The sequence below is a fragment of the Lampris incognitus genome, chromosome 4, assembly GCF_029633865.1.
Source record: "Lampris incognitus isolate fLamInc1 chromosome 4, fLamInc1.hap2, whole genome shotgun sequence".
NCBI lineage: Eukaryota > Metazoa > Chordata > Actinopteri > Lampriformes > Lampridae > Lampris > Lampris incognitus.
In genome coordinates, this window is record NC_079214.1 from 35,756,197 (window position 1) to 35,777,317 (window position 21,121).

The window sequence follows — 21,121 nt, forward strand, 5'->3', positions numbered from 1 at the left end:
ACAGAGACACCCACGGACAAATGCACTTGCTTGCACACATTAACACCCCTGCACATCAACCCTCACCCCCACCACAGATACACACATGTGCAAGCACGCATAGATGCACACACACACCTACTGTATATAAGAGCATGCTGACCTAGCCTAAACAGAGCCCATGCATGACCCCTCCAGACAGCCCAGATTCACCCCAGATACTCCTAAACATGCAACCATCTGCTAAAGCTGTGAGTCCATGAATTCTACATCTCTCCACAAGGACCAACCCAAATAAACATCTCATCACCCCCCCCCTCGGTCTCTCAGTGAAGCATTGTCTTTGTCTCTCTCCTCGCATATGCAGATCCATAGATTTCATACCCAGAAACAATTCCAACCCAGCAGTAGATTTCATCAAGACATTTCTCGAGATTTGCATGTGTGTGTGTGTGTGTGTGTGTGTGTGTGTGTGTGTGTGTGTGTGTGTGTGTGTGTGTGTGCACTTGTATATATGTAGAAGGGAGACTGCACTTTTGTACAGGATAAATGCATTTCCATGAAAATGTGTCTGGGCTTGAATATGTATTTACTATTTCTTTTCAATAACGAGCCACTAAAAGGATGTATCGAGGCAGTGAGCTTGTAAATGGCAAAATGTCTCTCTAAGCCCATCTACATTAGGCAGACGACCCGCCATCCGCGGAAATCTTGTGCCTTCTTTTCTAGCACTCTGATCAGAATGGGAGTTATTCTCTGAGTCTGGATTCATTCTATTCTATTCTATTTACATCCTGCCATATTGCACAGGGATGTGAATTGACATCAACAAATCAGTAAGCAAGACAAGCCAATTTGAACAAAAAGGTAACGAATGCACAGCATGCCATCTGCCATTTTCAGTGGAAATTGTTCCCTGAATTTTATCTATTTTATTTTTTTTGGGGGGACGGGCTCGAACAACAACAAAAATGCAGAAATCTGGGGAGTTGGAGGGGCTTTAAGTTTACTTTGTTTCAGTCAGCTCTATTCGGCAGCCTTTGCTGATATTTACTAGTCATATTGTACTTCGAGAAAGCCGAAATATTAAAAAGGATGACTTCAGGCATGCTCAATAATCCAGGTAAGGAAATCACAGAAAGTTGAATCAGTTCATCTGGACACAATATTTATTGACAGATACGTTCCCTCACTCATCTAAGGGACCTCTTCAGTCTCAACTGGCTGCAGGTATCCCCACCCTTATAAACAATACAGTGGCATAATGACCGAAACCAACGATCAGGTTCATATGCAAATATGCAAACTGCATTAAGAGTGCATCTGTCACTATTTTACAATGCTATGATTGCAACTATTCCCCAATCCTCTGTGAATAGTACACATGGCCATTGAAACTCTAGTTAATGGTTACGCCCATATTTGCTATGAAACCGATCGTTGGTTTCGGTCCTTATGCCACTGTATTGTTTATAAGGGTGGGGATACCTGCAGCCAGTTGAGACTAAAGAGGTCCCTTAGATGAGTGATGAAACGCTTCTCCCTCAATAAACATTGCGTCCAGATGAACTGATTCAATGTTCTGTAATTACAAAATGAAACTTCAATTTCTTAAAATTCTGCTTGCGTAGTGTTTTGTCTTGTGTGTTTCATGAGCCCACCAAGTTGCCCCGAGTCAAGCTCCTTGTAGGTGCGTACTGACTGGGCTAATGAAACAGGCTCTGGTTAAATTTGGACACGGTGTCTTACATAATGAGTGGTAGGCCTGTGGCTCCTCATCGCAGCACACGGAAATAGGGTTTGTCATCACATAAAGAGGGTTTTGTCCATATCTGGCCACACAGCAACTCGGACACACACTCTGTCACTTAAAGACACCAAAACATGGAGACGTTACGCAGTCATTCCCACAAAAATCTTGTCCTCAAGCACACACAGTTGCCCTCCCTCTCTCTCTCTCTCTCTCTCTCTCTCTCTCTCTCTCTCTCTCTCTCTCTCGCTCGCTCGCTCACACACACACACACACACACACACACACACACACACACACACACAAGTTGTCCTGCTGTGAGGCTGCTGAGGCAGAGCGGAGCAGCTTGCTGTAAAGAAGTCTCCATAATTGAGTTTATACACCAGTGGCAGGACAGTGTGAGGACACCCATAACCCTGCCAGGTTGCTCCAGCCGCTGCTGCTGGCTGGCCCTGTCTGCATCACTGGGCCACTTCAGAGGAAGGAATATGAGGACAGGGAAGAGGACAAACCCACCTCTCCCCACCACCCCCTAAGGTGAAAATATAGAAAGCAGGTTGTTAATGCGGGGAACCTTAGTTGGTCATGCTATCAGAGGTTCCAGCTGTCAACACTGTAATTTGACGCCAAGGTTTGCGTGCAGGATTTCAGACTTCAAGGCAAAGTGGCTTGATTTCCTCTCCGGTTCACACATAGAGGGATGATGGTTTTCCGTAAAGGCGCAAATAATAAATAATGTCCAGCACAAACTGAATATTCCCTTTCCTCGTATGCCAGTGTAATATCTTTACAAGCTGCGGTCGAGCGGTTTATCTTTCCTGTCGGGCACCCATTCCAACAGAAAATGAAAGGCCAGCTGCTTTAAAGTTAACCTCTTTTTTATTTCAGAGGTCTGAGGAGGGGTGGTGGGTGACCAGGCGGGGCCCACCGGGCCGTGAGTCTGATCCCATTGTGTCTGAATACATAATATATGTTCTGGTCTAACCAGCACCTCTTTTCAACAAAATTAATTTCTTTTCTCTTTTCTCTTTCTTTTCTTTTCTTTTCTTTTCTCTTCTCTTCTTTTCTTTTTATTCTGACTATTGTAATCTGTTCTCTTCTCTCACATGTCTTTTCTCTCTCTCTGAATGATGTCTTCTCCTTTCTCTTCCCCCTGTGTGTGTGAATAGTGTGGTGTGAGTCTCCCTTGTGTGCATGTGCAGTCTGTCGTCCTCCCAGGTCTCCATGGTGACGGTGGTCACCACCTGGACACTGCTTGGCATCCTCCTCATCACATTTTCTTTTTATATATCTTATAAATCCATGCAATTTTGTTATCCTGTTTCAATGTTATGTCCTTCTCTCAGATGTGTGTCTAGTGTGTATGGTTTTATTTATTTATTTATTTGTCTCCATGGTGATGCTGGTCAAGTGTCTAAGGTCCTAGGCTGTTCTGGTGGCATCTGCAGATGTAATAATAATTCCATTATGATTCTGTTATCCTCTTTCAATGTTGTATTCTGTAAATTGTGTTTTATTCCGTACACGCAGCATCCATTGCACATCTGTCCACCTTGGGAGAGAGATCCCTCCTCGTCACTCTCCCTGAGGTTGCTTCCTACTTTTTCTCCCTGTTAAAGGATTTTTTTTCAGGGAGTTGTTCCTTATCCATTGCGAGGGTCTAAGGACAGGATGTTGTGTTGCTGTAAAGCCCACTGAGGCAAATTTATAATTTGAGATATTGGGCTATACAAATAAAATTGACTTGACCTGACTTCTTTATTCAGTCCCATGAATTGAATGTGTCTACTTACCAAATAAGAAATGTATACTAGAATAGTAGATAGTTATACTTCCTAAATCATATATTACTGTTATCATACTATACAGTATATATAGTGTATATATACAGTTGAGTTATTCATTTTTCACTTCTATGTGCAATACTAAATATATGAACACTGTAGAGACCAGCTACGTGCAGATTTTACCTATTTATGATTGTTAGTCCTTGCTTCTTTTTTCTTTTTTCTTTGCTTTCTGCACAGAAATACTATACCTGCTATTCCCTAATCCCTCGCTTACTGTCTGAATGGATGAAATATGAACATTCTCTTAGTATGCACATACTCTTCCATAGTTATTATAAGATACTTTTCCAGGTTAAAGGTAATTTTTTTAATTGCCAGATATCTTCGGTAAAGCTGGTAATTGCATACATATCTAACCACTCTATTAAACCACTATTCATCCGCATTCGGCTGAATTGGCACTATATTATTTTTCCTGGGAGACTCGTATATGACAGTATCCATGCACAAGATTTGCAGACTAGTTGTCGTCAGTATGACAGCAGCGATAAGAATGGAAAGGGACACTTGTGTGCATGTTCATTTTCACAATTGTACCATTGAAACACTCACGTCCTTGTCATCAAGGTTGCAGGCAAATTGGTTGCAGGCACAAGACTACTTGGCTGCCAATAAAACTTGAAAAGGACTGGGACATGACTTGTTGTTGGCCAACAATAACAGCGGAGACAGAAAGACAAGCCCATGCATTTTTAACAGCAATTTTGCACGAAAAATATCGAAATACTTTTTTGTGTGTGTGTGTGTGTGTGTGTGTGTGTGTGTGTGTGTGTGTGTGTGTGTGTCCTTGCCTTTGAGTGTAGGCTTTTGTGCACAGCATACATGTGTCTGAATGTCAGTGTTGACGCAATCAGGATTCAAGCAGTCATTCTTGAAAGCCACCATTTTAACCATGAATGGGCTTTTCTTCACGGGCGATGATCACGGTGTGTAACAGGTTCTCCCATCAAAAGACCCCCGCTCAACCTCTATCTCAGCATGGTCAGTGCATACTGGGGCTCATGTTTCCAGCAGTGGTGAAGACAATACAACAGTTTTCACGGTTGTTGTTTTTTTTGTTTTGTTTTTTTTAAATCAAGTACAACAGATATACAAGGTGAAATTAAATGCTTTCTCTTCTGGTTGCTCTCAAACATGAACTTTTCAAAAAAGAAAAGACAAATTAAATATGCAAAATAAAGTGCAAAGATAGGAGGCATATAAAGAAAGGTATACACAGTAAAGGTGTGTACAATTTGTAAACTTGCCTGCATTGACATGTGAACATTGTGTGTGTGTGTGTGTGTGTGTGTGTGTGTGTGTGTGTGTGTGTGTGTGTAGCTACTTATCTGAAAGTGTGAATGTATTGAAAGGCCGTGGTACTTGTGCATGTGACTTTGCACACGTCTCATTGTATCCAAGCCACCACCTACATATAATATTAAACAAACACAGCTTGCTTCCTGAAACAAGAGATATTTGAGGATATGAGGAGAGTGGAAGTCCATTCATTTGGCTCTCAGGACCCTACAGAGTGCCCTAAAATAGAACGCAAGGGACACAGTACTCTGGATATGTTGGTTGGCTTAAATAAGATTTGAAACCCTCCCCCTCACGTTGGTCCACTTTAAACCAGACAAACGCGACTGAATATCTTAACAGCTTGCTAAAAGACTCTTGAGATGCTATAGAAAGACAGAATACATTTGGGCTGCAGTTGCGGGGAGCCAGATTAGCATGTGTGTTGCAGACTCGCAGAGGACGTACAGTAATTTATCATAGGGCGCCAGAGGTGAGAATGCAGGATGACGTCTCAGGTTCACAGTGACTGAGCACTGTTCCTACTCCTTTCCCAAGTTTTAGTGCAGTACTCAAGGGGGGTAAAACCCTGTTTTGGCCGCCTGTTTCAAACTAGATCTTTATATTGGCAACGGATATCTTATGCTATCATGGTGTCTTTATGAGCATGATGTCTCATGCTCAATAATCCAGGTAAGAAAATCAAAGAAAGTTGAATCAGTTCATCCGGACACAACATTTATTGACCGATATGTTTCATCACTCAACTAAGTGACATTTTCAGTCTAAACTGGCTGCGGGTATCCCCACCCTTATAAACAATGCAGGTTTCGGTCGTTATGCATCTGTCGCCATCTTACAATGTAGTGATTGCAACTATTCCCCAATCCTCTGTGACTAGTACACACGGCCATTGTAACTCTAGTTAATGGTTACGGTAATTTGCATATGAAACCGGTGGTTTTTGTCGGTCGTTATGCCACTGTGTTGTTTATAAGGGTGGGATAGATAAGTGATGAAATGTTTCTCTCAATAAACGCGTCCGGATGAACTGATTCAACTTTCTGTGACTATCATGATACTTACAGAGAGGGTCTGGAGAAACTCTTGTCAAATAAATAAATAATGAATCCTGATTGATATGCTGTGCATTCGAAAACGCCCGCCTCTGGATCTGGTACGCCTGGTTAAGTTTCCTGTTCAGGCAGAAACGAGTTTCTTTGTTTTTGTCTGTCCACGGGCTTCTCCCTTTGCTCAAACGCATACATCTAAGTAGGTACAGAGGCTGATCAGGTACGGGTTTTCCTCATCGACAAGCAGGGCCACTTCGGATGTTACCTCCCTCTAATCCAGTGCATCTACTATGCCACACCTGCCACAGCAACTTTAAGGTGGTGCTCACGATTACACAGGACCGATACCCTTCTGAGACAGGCTGAAGGAGCTTTTGCACCAGACCTTGCATGCGCTGTGCTTGCCCTTGCTCGGTTGCATGAGGTGGCAGTGGCTCAACAGGTAGAGCAGGTCATCAACCAGTAACTAGAGGGTTGCCGGTTTGATCCTCATCTCCTCCTTGCAAAAATGTTGAGGTGTTGAGTACAAACTCCTTGCAACCGCCACTCGGGCAAAGACCCGCGAACAAAGAGGCAGCAGGTATGGCGGTGACACAGAAGGGGGTGAAGCTGTCCACAAATCACAGATCGGCTTTTGTATACAGTTTGCAGGACTATGTACTCCCACCGGTGCTGGCTACATTGTTGGACCCACAACCTTTTCTCCAGAGACACTGCAGCTGGACAGAGGAGTAATATATATGGATATTCTGCACACCGCCGCTGTTGTTCCACCAAATGTAAGCCTTGTGTGGGCTCTACGCCAGTAATTGGAAATAACTTTAAACACAAGGGGAAAAAAAGAGTACATATCAGGTGCCATTTAGAGAGTTACTTATTGCAATATAAGGTATCCAAACCCATATCTGGCCAAAGATCTGTCTTTTATTGATCACATTTCATTGTCAAGTGTAAATGGATGAAATTGTGATCATATTAGTGCACTCCAATGACCGGTACCACATTGAAGTGACATGTGTTACTGAGGCCTTTGACACATTTGATCACTGAATTTACCCATCGGATGATGGCCGTTCTGTTATGTGGGCTAATGTTTGCACCAACCTGGGTCATTTCTCACCACTGTTTTTCAACTGGTAGTTTAAGAGCCAGCCAACCGGGAGGGCCTCATTTGAATTCAAGCATTGACTTGTCCCAGCTGTCACATCGATGCCTGACCTGACAACATAAACGAGTGCTCCCAGAGTTAAAACTTGCCTGTGCGTCACGCTGACCATCTCAGAAGGCTGACCCATGAAATGGCCTTTGACCGCTTTCAAGTTTTGTAAGGCTCTTAATGGCGGCCAACTTTACTGGCATTTCAAGCAGCATATTTACATTCAACACCCCACCAGTACTCAATGACCTTCTTAATTGTGCAGAGAAAGGGCCCACAACACATTATCTTTTTATGACTGGTTTTGTTTAGAACAGAGCAGTGTTTCCCAACCCAGTCATCAAGGACCCCCACCACTCAGTAGATTTTCATTGTAACCCAGAATAGGTAAGCTTGCTTGTATATTTACTCAATCAATCACATTGTAGAACTTAATTATGTTAGGTGTGGGGGGTGGCCGGGTAGTGTGGTGGTCTATTCCGTTGCCTACCAACACGGGGATCGCCGATTCAAGACCCCATGTTACCTCCGGCTTGGTCGAGCGTCCCTACAGATACAATTGACCGTGTCTGCAGGTGGGAAGTTGGATGTGGGTATGTGTCCTAGTCGCTGCACTAGCACCTCCTCTGGTCAGTTGGGGCGCTTGTTCGAGAGGGAGGGGGAACTGGGAGGAATAGTGTGATCCTCCCATGAACTACGTCCCCCTGGCAAAACTCCTCACCGTCAGGTGAAAAGAAGCAGCTGGTGACTCCACATGAATCAGAGGAGGCATGTGGTAGTCTGCAGCCCTCCCCGGATCAGCGGGGGGGGGGGGGGGCGGAGCACTGACCGGGACAGCTCAGAGGAGTGGTGTAATTGGCATAGCACAATTGGGGAGAAAAAGGGGGGGAAAGAAAAAAAAAGAAAAATAATAATTATCTTAGGTGTGCCAAATGTGACATAATTAACTGGTGACTGGTTAATCAAGTACAAGTAAGGCTACCTATGCAAGGTTACAAAGAAAATCTGCAAGACAGGGGGTACGTGGTGATTGGGTTAGAGAAATTATGGTTTAGAGAGAAGGACCTTTCAGGCTCTGCATATTAGAACTGCACCATGTGCCTCTTAAGTTCTGTGACGATGTCAACTACTACTTTGACTCTACTCCAGCTGATGTTTACCAATATCTATTCTCATCCATGTATTGGTCCTTTGAGCTTTGAGTCATGCGGACCATCGCTCCAGAAGCAGCCACAGCATCACAGACCACCAGCCGGAATAAGGTCCCGACCCATATCAGTGAAGGACAACACATCCTCACATCTCTCCTCATCAGCAGGGTGACAGATAGCTGTTATGAGAGACCTTCCAAGGACAGCGGGCTTTAATGGGGTGTGCCATCCAATGAGGGGTGGGTTTAATGGTATGAAACGCCCGCCACCCGTCATATGTAATAGAGAGGTCTGATGTTTCAAGGCTTTTATGAGGGGGCGCCTGAGAGCTTTTGCCACTCCACACAGACAACAAACTCTAATCCGGGTAAACAGAGAGAGAGAGAGAGAGAGAGAGAGAGAGAGAGAGAGAGAGAGAGAGAGAGAGAGAGAGAGAGAGAGAGTTCGGCAGTGGGAGAGAAAGAACATAAAAAAGGGTATGAAAGAGATGAAAAGAAGAACATATCAGGGAGAGAGTGAGAGAGAGACATTTAGAAATACAGCAGCGTGAGAGAGAGAGAGAGAGAGAGAGAGAGAGAGAGAGAGAGAGAGAGAGAGAGAGAGAGAGAGAGAGAGAGAGAGAGAGAAAGAGGATGAGAGAAACAAAGCCAGAGTGCGGGAAAGAGAGAGCATGAAAAGAATACAAAAATGAGGGGATGAGGAAGAGGGTAGAGAGAGAGACCCAGGCCAAAAGCCACAAACTGCAGCTACAGCTGATTGGCAGAGCGCTGGAGTGACAGAGAGACAGAGCTTGAAGGCTGTAGTGAATGGTCGCACTGTCCACGTCTATGAAAGAGCTTTTTTACACCAAGACCTGCTCCTCTCTCTCTCCCTCTCTCTCTCTCTCTCTCCCTCTCTCTCTCTCTCTCTCTCTCACACACACACACAGAGGCACACACGCACACACAGAGGCACACACCATGGAGCAGAAGTCACATCCAACATTAGGCAAGCACAGCACAGAGCAGAGAGGGTTGTGGCCGTGAGGGGTGAAGAGGTGACTCGTGACAGCCTAGCTGAGATGTGTAGCTGTGTGTGCGTGCATGTGGGTGTGTGTGTGTGAGTGTGTGTGGGTGTGGGTGTGCGGGTGTGGGTGTGGGTGTGAGTGTGAGTGTGTGTGCGTGTAGCTAGGCGTTTGGGGGCAGGGGGTTCAGGGATGAAAAAGGAACCCTCAGAGACACATAGGTCAGGAATTAACTCTTAGTCTCCCTACAAAAAGTCAGTGAATCTGTGGCCCACGGCGCAAATAGCATCTTTCGAAATATTCTGCAATGCTGCACTTGATGGAGAAAACTTAAAAAGGGAATTCAGAAATAAAAAAAAGAAACATCAAAGAACTGGAGAGATCATAATGAGTGGATGGGAGTCGGGCAATGAGAACAATTATTATTCAGTTTCCATCACGCGGAAGGTCTTGAAGGTTCAGTCTAGCTATGGCTGCCGCACTATAGTACTAACGCCTTGCTCTCTTAAAAGAGACACAGGAAAACATACGAACGCAGGGTTAAAGAGTGGGGCCTACTCGAGCACAGCCGGCTTCCCCTCTCCTTGCCATCAGTCTGTCTGCCACATGTATTTTATTAAAACTTGATTCATTTTAGTTTGCCTCTCTCTGGAGCCTCCTATTCTGACTCGACCACATTCATGTGTTCTATTGATTTAGGCCTTTATCTTTAACCATTGCAATTACAAGCAGCTGCTTTCTAGCTGCTCCTTTAGGACATCTAAATACTAAACAGGGGAGCGGAGAACGGTCAGGACACATTACAGGTTAACAAGTTAATGGCAAAGGTAAAGAGCAAAATGAAACTTAATAAAGCCTCACATGAAACCGCTCTTGTTCCTGGTCAGGAAGGAAGGAGGGAGAGAAAGAGGCAGCTCGTGGCACTCAAATAATAATAAACCCCCAAACCCCCAATCCACCAGGAAGATGTGAAAAGACCATTACATTCCAGCCATAATGAAGCCACTACTGAATAATAAACATGAGACAAACTGTGAATAAATAATGACAGTACTAATAACCACGCCGGTTAGGCCCAACTCTGTAGGCCACATGGTCAAAATTACATTATCCCAGATGGATATCTTAATCGTTCCTCGTCTGGGCTAGGGTTTCCTTTGAACAGTGCTGCCTGTGAGAGTGCAGAGGAGCCACGGGGGGAGTGATTGACACAGAGAGCCCTGCCTCGGCCCCGGCTTTATCGCCTGCGAGGATCTAATGGACTCAAATTTGTGAAAGTTCACTGAGAATTCAACCCGTTTTTCTAGGCACGGGCCCCGGCGTCTGCCAGCCCCAGTTCGCACAGGGGGAAAGAGAGATCTGCGACAAAAATAAAATATTAAAAAAAACAAAACAAAAGTACAAGGCCCAATGGGGTCCTTGGAGGTTGTACGTATGAGAGGCCTTGTTCATGCGGTGCCGTGAACCCGTCATTGATATACACACCAGATAAGAACGGGATCACAGACCATGTTGTTCCCCTTCAGCCTCGGTCACCTGAAATTCCTGACAGCCAAGAAATTCATCATAAAGACAAATACTGCGCTTCACCGGGTCAAAGAGCTAAACCTACCTTGCTGCACAGTATATGTACTTTGAAAGGCAGTCAGCCTTTAGACCACACTGCTGAAAAGACAAGAATCACCTCTTTTTCTGCCTGTCTGCTTCTGACAGCCTCATCTCAAAGCCCATCTTCTCTCATTCTTCTGTCTTCCCATGGGGACGCGGTGCTTGGATAATGCAGACGGGAAATGGATATCCTGCATTTGTGACGAGTAAAATTGACATTCATGATGAATCCAACATAAAGAGAAATAAAAAAGGCTCAAACCTGTCAACTTTTTTTTTTATTCTCCATAATGGATTTTCCTAAAATGGCAAGTTTTAGCTCCAAAAGGGGATGCAGTGAGCTGAAATGGTGCAGTTTGGATTGTATATCTAATCTCTCAGAACTTTACTCAATATAATCTCTTTTCTGTTTTTGTTTTATTGTCTGTAGTGGCCTCCGCACTCCCTCCTCCACTCCGTTGTACTTTCTATACCAGCGGCGATCGCAGCCACCTTCCTGGAGGCAGTAGCTCATCATTTGTTGGTGAAACAGACACAATGGTGTTTCAGAGGCCAGGGACAGGAAAAGCTCCGTGTCTTCGTTTAGGTGATGTTTGTGTGCTCACAGTCTGTGGTAGAAGAACGATGCCCATGAGGGATGGCAAGTGGATTGTTGGCAGTGGAGGAGGCTGCAGGTTCAGGAGATAAGATTGGGGGGGGTGGGGGGGCTCAGTAGATGGATGGTGTCTGAAAGGGGCCATCACTGGTGAAATGACAAGAAGCGGCTCGCAGCAGGGGACCGGCAGGAAACAGAAGCACAGATGGAGGGACATAGATGGATGCAGCGCTCACGATCTTACCACTTTCTCCAATTAAAATAGTGTCACATAAAATAGATGAATATTACATAAATACCACTGGAAATGAGTACACTAATGTGCCCAGCAGCCGCAGGCGCTGGGTTATGCAGGTGCAATACTCAGTTTAATTACAAATTTCAAAACATATACTATAAAAAAAATCAGTAAACTAAATAACTTTTAATTTATTATAATTCATCAAATAATCCTTTTGAGCTATTGGCTCCAAACATACTGCTTTTGTTTTGTAAATTTTTGTATATTTTTTCAAGCTTCCTCATCAGTGTTGTGTTTTTTCAGTGTGCAGGACTGAGGACAACTCATAAAATCAACGGAGCCTGCAAAACTACCCCAAATAGGCAAACAGACGCTGGTTTAAGGCAAAGCGATGGGTTGTGAAAGTGAGGGAAAGAAAATGGAGATGAAAAGAGAGACAGACATACAAAAAAAGTGAGTGAAGAGAGATGGGGAGAATAGACAAAAAAAACCCAGCTGAAGTAAACAGAGCTCTTGGTCTTGCAGCACGTCTAGAAAAACATCCAATACCAACCAATCAGGCATGATTTTAATCCAACATCTGCTTGTCGTAATCTATGCAGCTAGCCAAGCGTACGCCCTGGCCTCCATAATCTCATCCACCCTGACTCACTCCTCTGTTGTCCACTGTGCCAATAATGGTGTCTTGCCTCTCAATTCATTTTACCCCATCGAGTCAGGGTCATCCTTATGGTCTTCACACGGTACAATCAGTGTTTTGATACCATATAAAAAGTCACACACATATATATATATATGACAGTACAAGCCTGTTTCATGCCATAAGCAATCAACAGCTGTCTATATATTACCACGTCACTATATATATATATTTGTATAGTTTTTCTGGAAGCCATCAATGGTATATGGTATATATTTGACAGATGATGATTGCTTATGGCATGAAACAGGCTTGTACTGTCTTATAAAGAATTTACTTGACTCACTGGATTTTATATATATATATATATATATATATATATATATATATATATATATATATATATATATGTATGTATGTATATGTGTGTGTCTGTGAGTGTGTGTGTGTGTATATATATATATATATATATATATACACTACCGTTCAAAAGTTTGGGATCACCCAAACAATTTTGTGTTTTCCATGAAAAGTCACACTTATTCACCACCATATGTTGTGAAATGAATAGAAAATAGAGTCAAGACATTGACAAGGTTAGAAATAATGATTTGTATTTGAAATAAGATTTTTTTTACATCAAACTTTGCTTTCGTCAAAGAATCATCCATTTGCAGCAATTACAGCATTGCAGACCTTTGGCATTCTAGCTGTTAATTTGTTGAGGTAATCTGGAGAAATTGCACCCCACGCTTCCAGAAGCAGCTCCCACAAGTTGGATTGGTTGGATGGGCACTTCTTTGAGCAGATTGAGTTTCTGGAGCATCACATTTGTGGGGTCAATTAAACGCTCAAAATGGCCAGAAAAAGAGAACTTTCATCTGAAACTCGACAGTCTATTCTTGTTCTTAGAAATGAAGGCTATTCCATGCGAGAAATTGCTAAGAAATTGAAGATTTCCTACACCGGTGTGTACTACTCCCTTCAGAGGACAGCACAAACAGGCTCTAACCAGAGTAGAAAAAGAAGTGGGAGGCCGCGTTGCACAACTGAGCAAGAAGATAAGTACATTAGAGTCTCTAGTTTGAGAAACAGACGCCTCACAGGTCCCCAACTGGCATCTTCATTAAATAGTACCTGTTAGAGCCTGTTTGTGCTGTCCTCTGAAGGGAGTAGTACACACCGGTGTAGGAAATCTTCAATTTCTTAGCAATTTCTCGCATGGAATAGCCTTCATTTCTAAGAACAAGAATAGACTGTCGAGTTTCAGATGAAAGTTCTCTTTTTCTGGCCATTTTGAGCGTTTAATTGACCCCACAAATGTGATGCTCCAGAAACTCAATCTGCTCAAAGAAGTGCCCATCCAACCAATCCAACTTGTGGGAGCTGCTTCTGGAAGCGTGGGGTGCAATTTCTCCAGATTACCTCAACAAATTAACAGCTAGAATGCCAAAGGTCTGCAATGCTGTAATTGCTGCAAATGGATGATTCTTTGACGAAAGCAAAGTTTGATGTAAAAAAAATCTTATTTCAAATACAAATCATTATTTCTAACCTTGTCAATGTCTTGACTCTATTTTCTACTCATTTCACAACATATGGTGGTGAATAAGTGTGACTTTTCATGGAAAACACGAAATTGTTTGGGTGATCCCAAACTTTTGAACGGTAGTGTATATATATATATAGTAGCGAAGAGGCTACCCCGTTAGAATTGTGCCCTCCTGTTTTACCAATCAGGCACTGCGTTCAGATTGTTAGTTATGTTATTAAATGTTTTGCAAGTGTTTTATGTGGTTGCATTTCTATTTAGTGTGGTACAATTGTAGTTATCATTCTGTTATGTTGTGTAACTTTGGTACTGAAACCATGATCGATATTGTTGTTCAGGTAAATGAGTCCCATGTATTATTTCACATGTCTTTCATGTTTACATCTCTTCGTGAGTTAAATAAAGGAGACTAAAAGGTTACTTTTGTCACTACTTCCACGTTCACCACTATATACACACTACTGCGGCTCCCTGTTCAGTGCTATGTTTGCTTTGTTATTTATACGTTAGTTTCAAGTTTACTTACAAGCGTAGGTCATGCGCTCTTCTACAGCCGTCAGGAACTTGTAAACCTCAGAACGTATTACTCACTTCGCTCCACCATCACGGACAATTTCCCCATCGATATTATCCGCTCACCGGTCTTGCAGTGGAAACGCTGCCCCCGTCGGCAACGTAAACAGAAGAGGGGGAAACATGGCGGGCTAAATGCTAAGCTAAGAAGCGTTCCCTTCAAAGTTTCCCTCCACAGCATCTTCATGGCTAATGTCCGATCGTTAGCTAACAAAATGGACGAGACAAGACTCAGGCTGTCCTCTCAGAAAAGGCTGCGGAACTGCTGTCTGCTGATGTTTACGGAGATTTAGCTCAACAGCAACATAGCCGACTCGGCCGTCGAGCTAACGGGCCGCATAGCTTTCCTTGCCGACAGGACAGTGGACTCCAGCAAGATCCGCGGAGGAGGTTTGAGTATTTATGTCAATAACTCTTGGTGCAACAATATAAAGATTGTTGAAAGGCATTGCTCTGCTGATCTCGAGCTCCTTATGATTCAGTGCAGGCCTTTTTACCTGCCCAGGGAGCTAACGGCCATTACCGTCGCCGCTGTATACATCCCCCCACATGCTAATGCCATTCAGGGCTGGCAAGTCTCACCCTTTGGGAGTGAGAGTCACGCAATTATGCCTCTTCACATGCTCATAAACGTTTTCCCTTCACTTCTATATAATATTTCCACAACTTGCTATGCTGCTTGCGGCTTGTCGTAGTTCGGGTCCGTCACTGGCTTTCCGGGGTGAGCCCGCCCTATTCTGCCTCTGATTGACTGACCCAGATATTCTTCCCTAACCTTAACCAATCATCAGTCCTCGTGCCTAAATCTAACCAACCCAATCAATGAAAATAATGCTAAGGTAGCACTTAAGCAGCTACAATGTGCCATCAGCAGACAACAGACCAAACACCCGGACAATGCCTTTATCATAGGTGGTGATTTTAATCAGGCTAACCTCAGGGCTGTATTGCCCAAATTCCATCAGCATGTCTCCTGCCCCACTAAGGGACAAAACACCCTGGACCATATCAATACAAACATTAAGGACTCATACAAAGCTACTCCCTGCCCTCGCCTGGGGCATTCTGACCATATCTGCCTGTTCCTGGTCCCAGCCCACAAACCCCTAATAAAACAGATCAAGCCAGCAGTGAGGCATACAGCGCAGCCAGATCCAACCTCAAAAAGGGCATCAGAACAGCCAAACATAAATATTTCCTATGAACAGAGGACCACTTTCACAATAACGCCGATCCCCGGCAAATGTGGCAAGGCATTCAGTCTATCACTGACTACAAAAGCTCCAATAGCGGTCCCACTGTCCATGATGCCTCCCTGCCAGACGAGCTAAATCATTTCTATGCCCGCTTCGACAAGGACAATACTGACCCAGCCACAAAAGGCCCCAGAAAACCAGGTGCTCACTCTTATCGATCGCAGCGGTCAGAGAATCACTGTGCAGAGTGAACACATGGAAGGCTTCTGGATCAGACGGCATACTGGGTCGGGTCCTCTGGGAATGTGCCGACCAGCTGGCTGAGGTCTTCACAACTATATTTAACCTCTCACTGTCCCAATCCATAGTCCCGGCATGATTTAAGACTACCTCTATCATTCCTGTCTCCAAGAAACCAACATCCACATGTCTGAATGACTACCGACCCATAGCACTCACCCCCATTGCCATGAAGTGCTTTGAGAGACTGGTTTTGGCTCATATCAAAAACATTATCCCCCCCACATTCGACCCACATCAGTTCGCCTACTGTCCCAAAAGGTCTACTGAGGATGCCGTTGTCACTGCCCTGCACTTTGCTCTGACCCACCTTGAACTTAACAACACATACATCTGGATGCTGTTTATAGATTATAGCTCTGCCTTCAACACTATCATCCCCGCCAAACTAACCACCAAACTCCTCTCCCTTGGCCTCAACCCCTCCCTCTGTAACTGGACCCTGGACTTCTTGATCAACAGACCTTAGTCTGTTAGGTTAGGTGACCACGCCTCTTCCACCCTGACCCTCAGCACAGGTGCCCCTCAAGGCTGTGTTCTGAGCCCCCTCCTTTTCTCCCTTTTTACCCACGACTGCCTGCCAACTCACCCTTCAGATGTTATAGTTAAGTTTGCAGATGACACCACATTCATTGGCCGTATCACCAACAATGACAAGACGGCCTACAGGGATGAGATTCAGCACCTCACATTATGGTGTACTACCAACAATCTTGTCCTCAATGTGCAGAAGACGAAGGAGATGATTGTGGACTTCAGGAGGTCTAGAAGCTGCAGCCACTCCTCCATACACATCAATGGGGTGGAAGTGGAGTGTGTTTTCAGCTTTAAATTCCTTGGAGTCCACATCAGTGAGGAACTTTTCTGGACATCAAACACCCAAGCCCTTGTGAAAAAGGCCCAACAACGCCTGCATTTCCTGAGGAGGCTGAGGAGCGGCTGTCTATCCCCCAAAATTCTCACCAACTTCTAGCACTGCACCATATAGAGCATCCTGACCAGCTGCATCTCAGTGTGGTACGGCAACTGCACCTCAGTAGACCAAAAAACTCTGCAGCAGGTCGTCAAGGCGGCCCAGCATATCACCGGTACCCAGCTCCCAGCCATAAAAGACATTTATCACAAACGCTGCCTTCGAAGGGGTCTCAGCATCAGCAGAACCCACCCACCCCAACCATGGACTGTTCTCCCCCCTGCGCTCTGGGAGGTGTTACAGGAGCCTCAGAGCCTGCACTACCAGGCTCAAAAACAGCTTCTTTCCACAAGCTGTTGCCCACCTGAACCTGGCAACCCTCTGAATGTCTGTAGATATTTTTAATTATTTTGTACTCTTGCTCTTTTTTAACTTATTTTTAACTTTTGGTCTTCATGTATGTATATCTTATACTGTGTTTGTCTGTGTCTGTCTTGCACTGTTTGGTGAAGCCACAGCCCTCATTTCATTTTTAACATGTGCCTGCACATTGTTTTTAATGACAATAAATTTAATATATATATATATCTAGCATGCATTATACATTGTCCTGACTTAATGAGGCAAATCAATTATAAAGTTAAGAAATTTCTGTAACAAGTGGAAGCATGCTTGTTGTAATATTTTGTAAAAGATAGAAGTTGAATGCATGCGTGCCTGGTTTATTTGGCCACACTTTTAGCCAGGCTTTGAGCAGACACTGCATCTGCCATGAGAGAGAAATTGAGTGCTCTTCAGGTTTTCTCAAGTATCCTCATATTGGTTCAACTACTCAACCAATTTGTGCAGGTCTCCTGTGTGGCCGAGGCCGAGCTACTAACACACACTTTACCGGCAATGTTGTATGTATAGCGACCACAGACTCTGTCAGCTTGAGTGTCAATGGTGACCACATGCACAGATTTGCAGAAACTTGCACAACTAAACAGTGTTCAGTGCATTTATTGTTGTTCATTTACAACTGACATTTGTAAACTAATGATTGCCAAAAAATCCACTAATCAGCGTTTAAGTAATCACCTCTTCTTCCGGTGACATCCATGCGACACTCCAACAGCCCATTAAGACCAACAGGGAGCGGCTTTGATACAACATGCAAAAGACCATGCCGGATTATCAAAAAGACAGCGTACGCACGCACGCACAGTGTTGTGTGACATGAGTTAAAAGCAGAACTCATGACATCTTGAAAGACTATTGGACAGATCAGCTAAGAGAAGAGAGGCGTGACTCGGGGGGATTTTGTTGACATTAAATTAGAAGAGAAACAGATGGTGCAGACATTCAAAAAGAAGAGACAGTTCGACTTGTGCAAAGTCAGCAAAGGCACAAATTAATTTGGACGTTACACCTGCTGACGCGTTCTTGTTCCTCCATAGATGTCATTCTCTTTCTCCCCCTGCTTCTATCACTTCTATCTCTCCCAGTCTTCTCTCCTCGCTCTCCCACGGCAGTCAGACAACTACTGCTGCACCCCTGCCACAACACACACACTCTCTCTCCCCCTCTCTCTCCCTCTCTTCTTTTCTCCCACACACAAATACACACACACACACACACACACACACACACACACATATACACTAGGTTCAAGAGGCCTTTTCTTCTCCTGCTTACAGCTGGCAAGTGATCCACAGGTGCCAGAGGGATATAACCTCTGGCAGGTGTACGGCTAAGAAGTGGGGACAAAGCTAGATGTGTGTGTGTGTGTGTGTGTGTGTGTGTGTGTGTGTGTGTGTGTGTGTGTGTGTGTGTGTGTGTGTGTGTGTGCGCGCGCACGTATGGGTGAGTGTGTGACTGATGGCTTATGTTACGGGGTGAGGATCCAATTAGGAAGCAGATGAGGGAGGGGTGGGAAAGCACTACAAGAAACACCTGTCTCTCCCTGTGGCACCAGTGGCTCTCACTGTTCTAACATATTTACCAGTTAAGTGACCCACATGTACAGCTCACATGGACATAAATTAAGTGAGGCAATACTGTAATAAGGGTCAGAGAACAGATGATTTAGGAGAGCAGAGGAGAGACTGACACATAACAAGGCAGGAATTTTCTTGTAAATATCCATGTGAACATGAAGCATACTGTTCTGTGCAACAATTCAGACAGTTAAACCATATTTATATATTGGAGTCAATTCACATTGCTTATGCATGATAGAGGAGTGACAGGTAAACAAATCTTTAGCTATTTCTAGAATCTTCTTGATCTGCATACTGTGATAAAACACACCAAACGTAGCATTCCCCTGTTTCCATGTTTGCTGGCTTCACTATTAGGTTTGCACACTGTGCACATATTCAGATTAGTTCATACTGTATAATCTCAGAATAGTTTCTACTTGCAGCTCCCTGCTGTTACTCCATTCATTGTGATGTGTTCGATGTCACTCTCGCTCCATGTCTATTTACATGTCATTTTTGTACCTTATTTTTCATTTTGGATGTATTCTGTTATCTGCTGTGGCCACTATTACGTTTCCCCATAAACATTTTTTAGGGTTAATCTAATCTGTTCTAATTTGAGTAGAAGCCAGACAACAAGCTTTTTCCGATCGCTATTATTCACATCCATTCAAACAAGGTCAACATGACCACTAACACCAGGTCCTCAGAAATGTAATATCAGCTGCTTATGCCAGCTCCACCATTAGACCCGCTATGAGCCTCCGCAACATTTATCAGATAAAAGGTTGCGCAATGTATTGCATTATAATAGGAAGTGGCATTTAAATCTGCACAAATAGGCAGGGCAGACTTTCCCCACATGACCTGTGCAAGCTGGATCTAGGTGCTTCAGATCAAATTAACTGATGTGGCTGACAGAAAAGAAATAAATGTGAAGCAGTATCAACTGCAGTAGATCCCCGATACTCAAACCATGTAAGGGTTTGTCAGTTGAGTTCACATCTGCTGGCTTTGTTCAGGAGGCCAGAAAATAATAATGTGGCATGACTTAAAGCAAAGGTAAATCTTAGAAACGGCAAACTTCCCGTCTGACCGTCCATCCATAAACTAATCTACCCAGGTAGACAGCCAGCTATCCATCATTCCTCTATCATCTGTCAGCCATCCATCCATCCATCCATCCATCCATCCATCCATCCATCCATCCATCCATGTCTAATACCTGGACAGTGGGCAGCAGGAAGATGGCTAGGACAGCTCTCCAGACTGGTGGCATGAATGGCTTCATCTTTCTGCAGGGAGTGGTCTTTCTATCAGCAGGTGGGCTCTAACCTGTGGGACTATAAGGAACAGACAGTGCATATAGTTCAACATATCCCAAACTCTAGTCGGAAACCCTTTAGAGTCGCAGTGTATTACCATATGGTGACCGTGCGCTGGATCTAGTGAAATACACCTGCAGCAGGCATACAGTGCCACAATGAGCAGGAGCGTAATGACTGTGCATTTATCTGTAACGATGTAGTTTCATTATTGCAGAGACCGCATGCACGGATCTCACCAAGTTTCAAAGTTTCTGGGTGTGAACCCGCTTGCAGACTGTCGTCTCCGTCCGGCCGATATGCGCATCATCAAGATACGGCACGGTGCATTTGAGAGTAAAGCCAGCCTCCCTAATTAGTACCGCAGTATTCACACAGTCAACACTAGCGTTGGCAACTTCAAGTGTTCGCCGATAGTTATCACCTCCTAGCTATTGGGGAGAAATGGAAAAACCTATTGTACCTTCTTTGAGGAAGCGGGCGATGCGCTCACGGGAAGATCCACATCGGTGATTTCTCAAAAGCCCGATATGCCACCAGCCACGAGCCCCGGGGCGCTGACCATGAGCCCAAATCGAGCGGTCGGAAAAAAAAAAAGAAGAAAAGAAGAAGCGGTTATCCTGAACGGGAGAGCTGACAGAGAGGCTATCTGCACCGGCACTTTGTTGCTCCGTACGGGGAGTCCTGGTAGAGAGACCCCTGGCTCCGAACAGCGCAGAGCACATCCAACAACGATTTGAGGCGACACAAGTTGGGCGCGCAGCGTAGGCAGGCAAGACTGACCCCCCCTCCCACACGCGCGCGCGCGCACGCGCACGCACGCACACACATCATGGGGGGGGGGGCAAGAAAGGAATGACATCCACTGCGCACTATTATTATTATACCCATTTGGTGTACCGTTAGTTTCACCACAACCTTTCATTAACCGTTAACTTGCAACGCTGACATTATCACGAATCATCGACGTCATC

The 21,121-nt window shown here is 44.4% G+C and overlaps 1 protein-coding gene across 2 annotated transcripts in view; it reads right to left on the minus strand.

Annotated features, from left to right (window-relative positions):
• adamtsl3 (ADAMTS-like 3) overlaps positions 1–20,859 on the minus strand; it is a 231,335-nt gene extending 210,476 nt beyond the window's left edge. For both annotated transcript variants that reach the window (XR_008810152.1, XM_056278310.1), the window contains exons 1-2: positions 20,611–20,859; positions 20,048–20,165 (exon numbers count right to left, since the gene is read on the minus strand). Coding sequence is in view for 1 of the 2 variants with exons in the window: in XM_056278310.1 (XP_056134285.1) it covers positions 20,048–20,113 (66 nt within the window). In the remaining variant the exon portion in view is untranslated. The remainder of the gene's footprint in view (positions 1–20,047; positions 20,166–20,610) is intronic.
• Between the last annotated feature and the right edge of the window lie 262 nt (positions 20,860–21,121).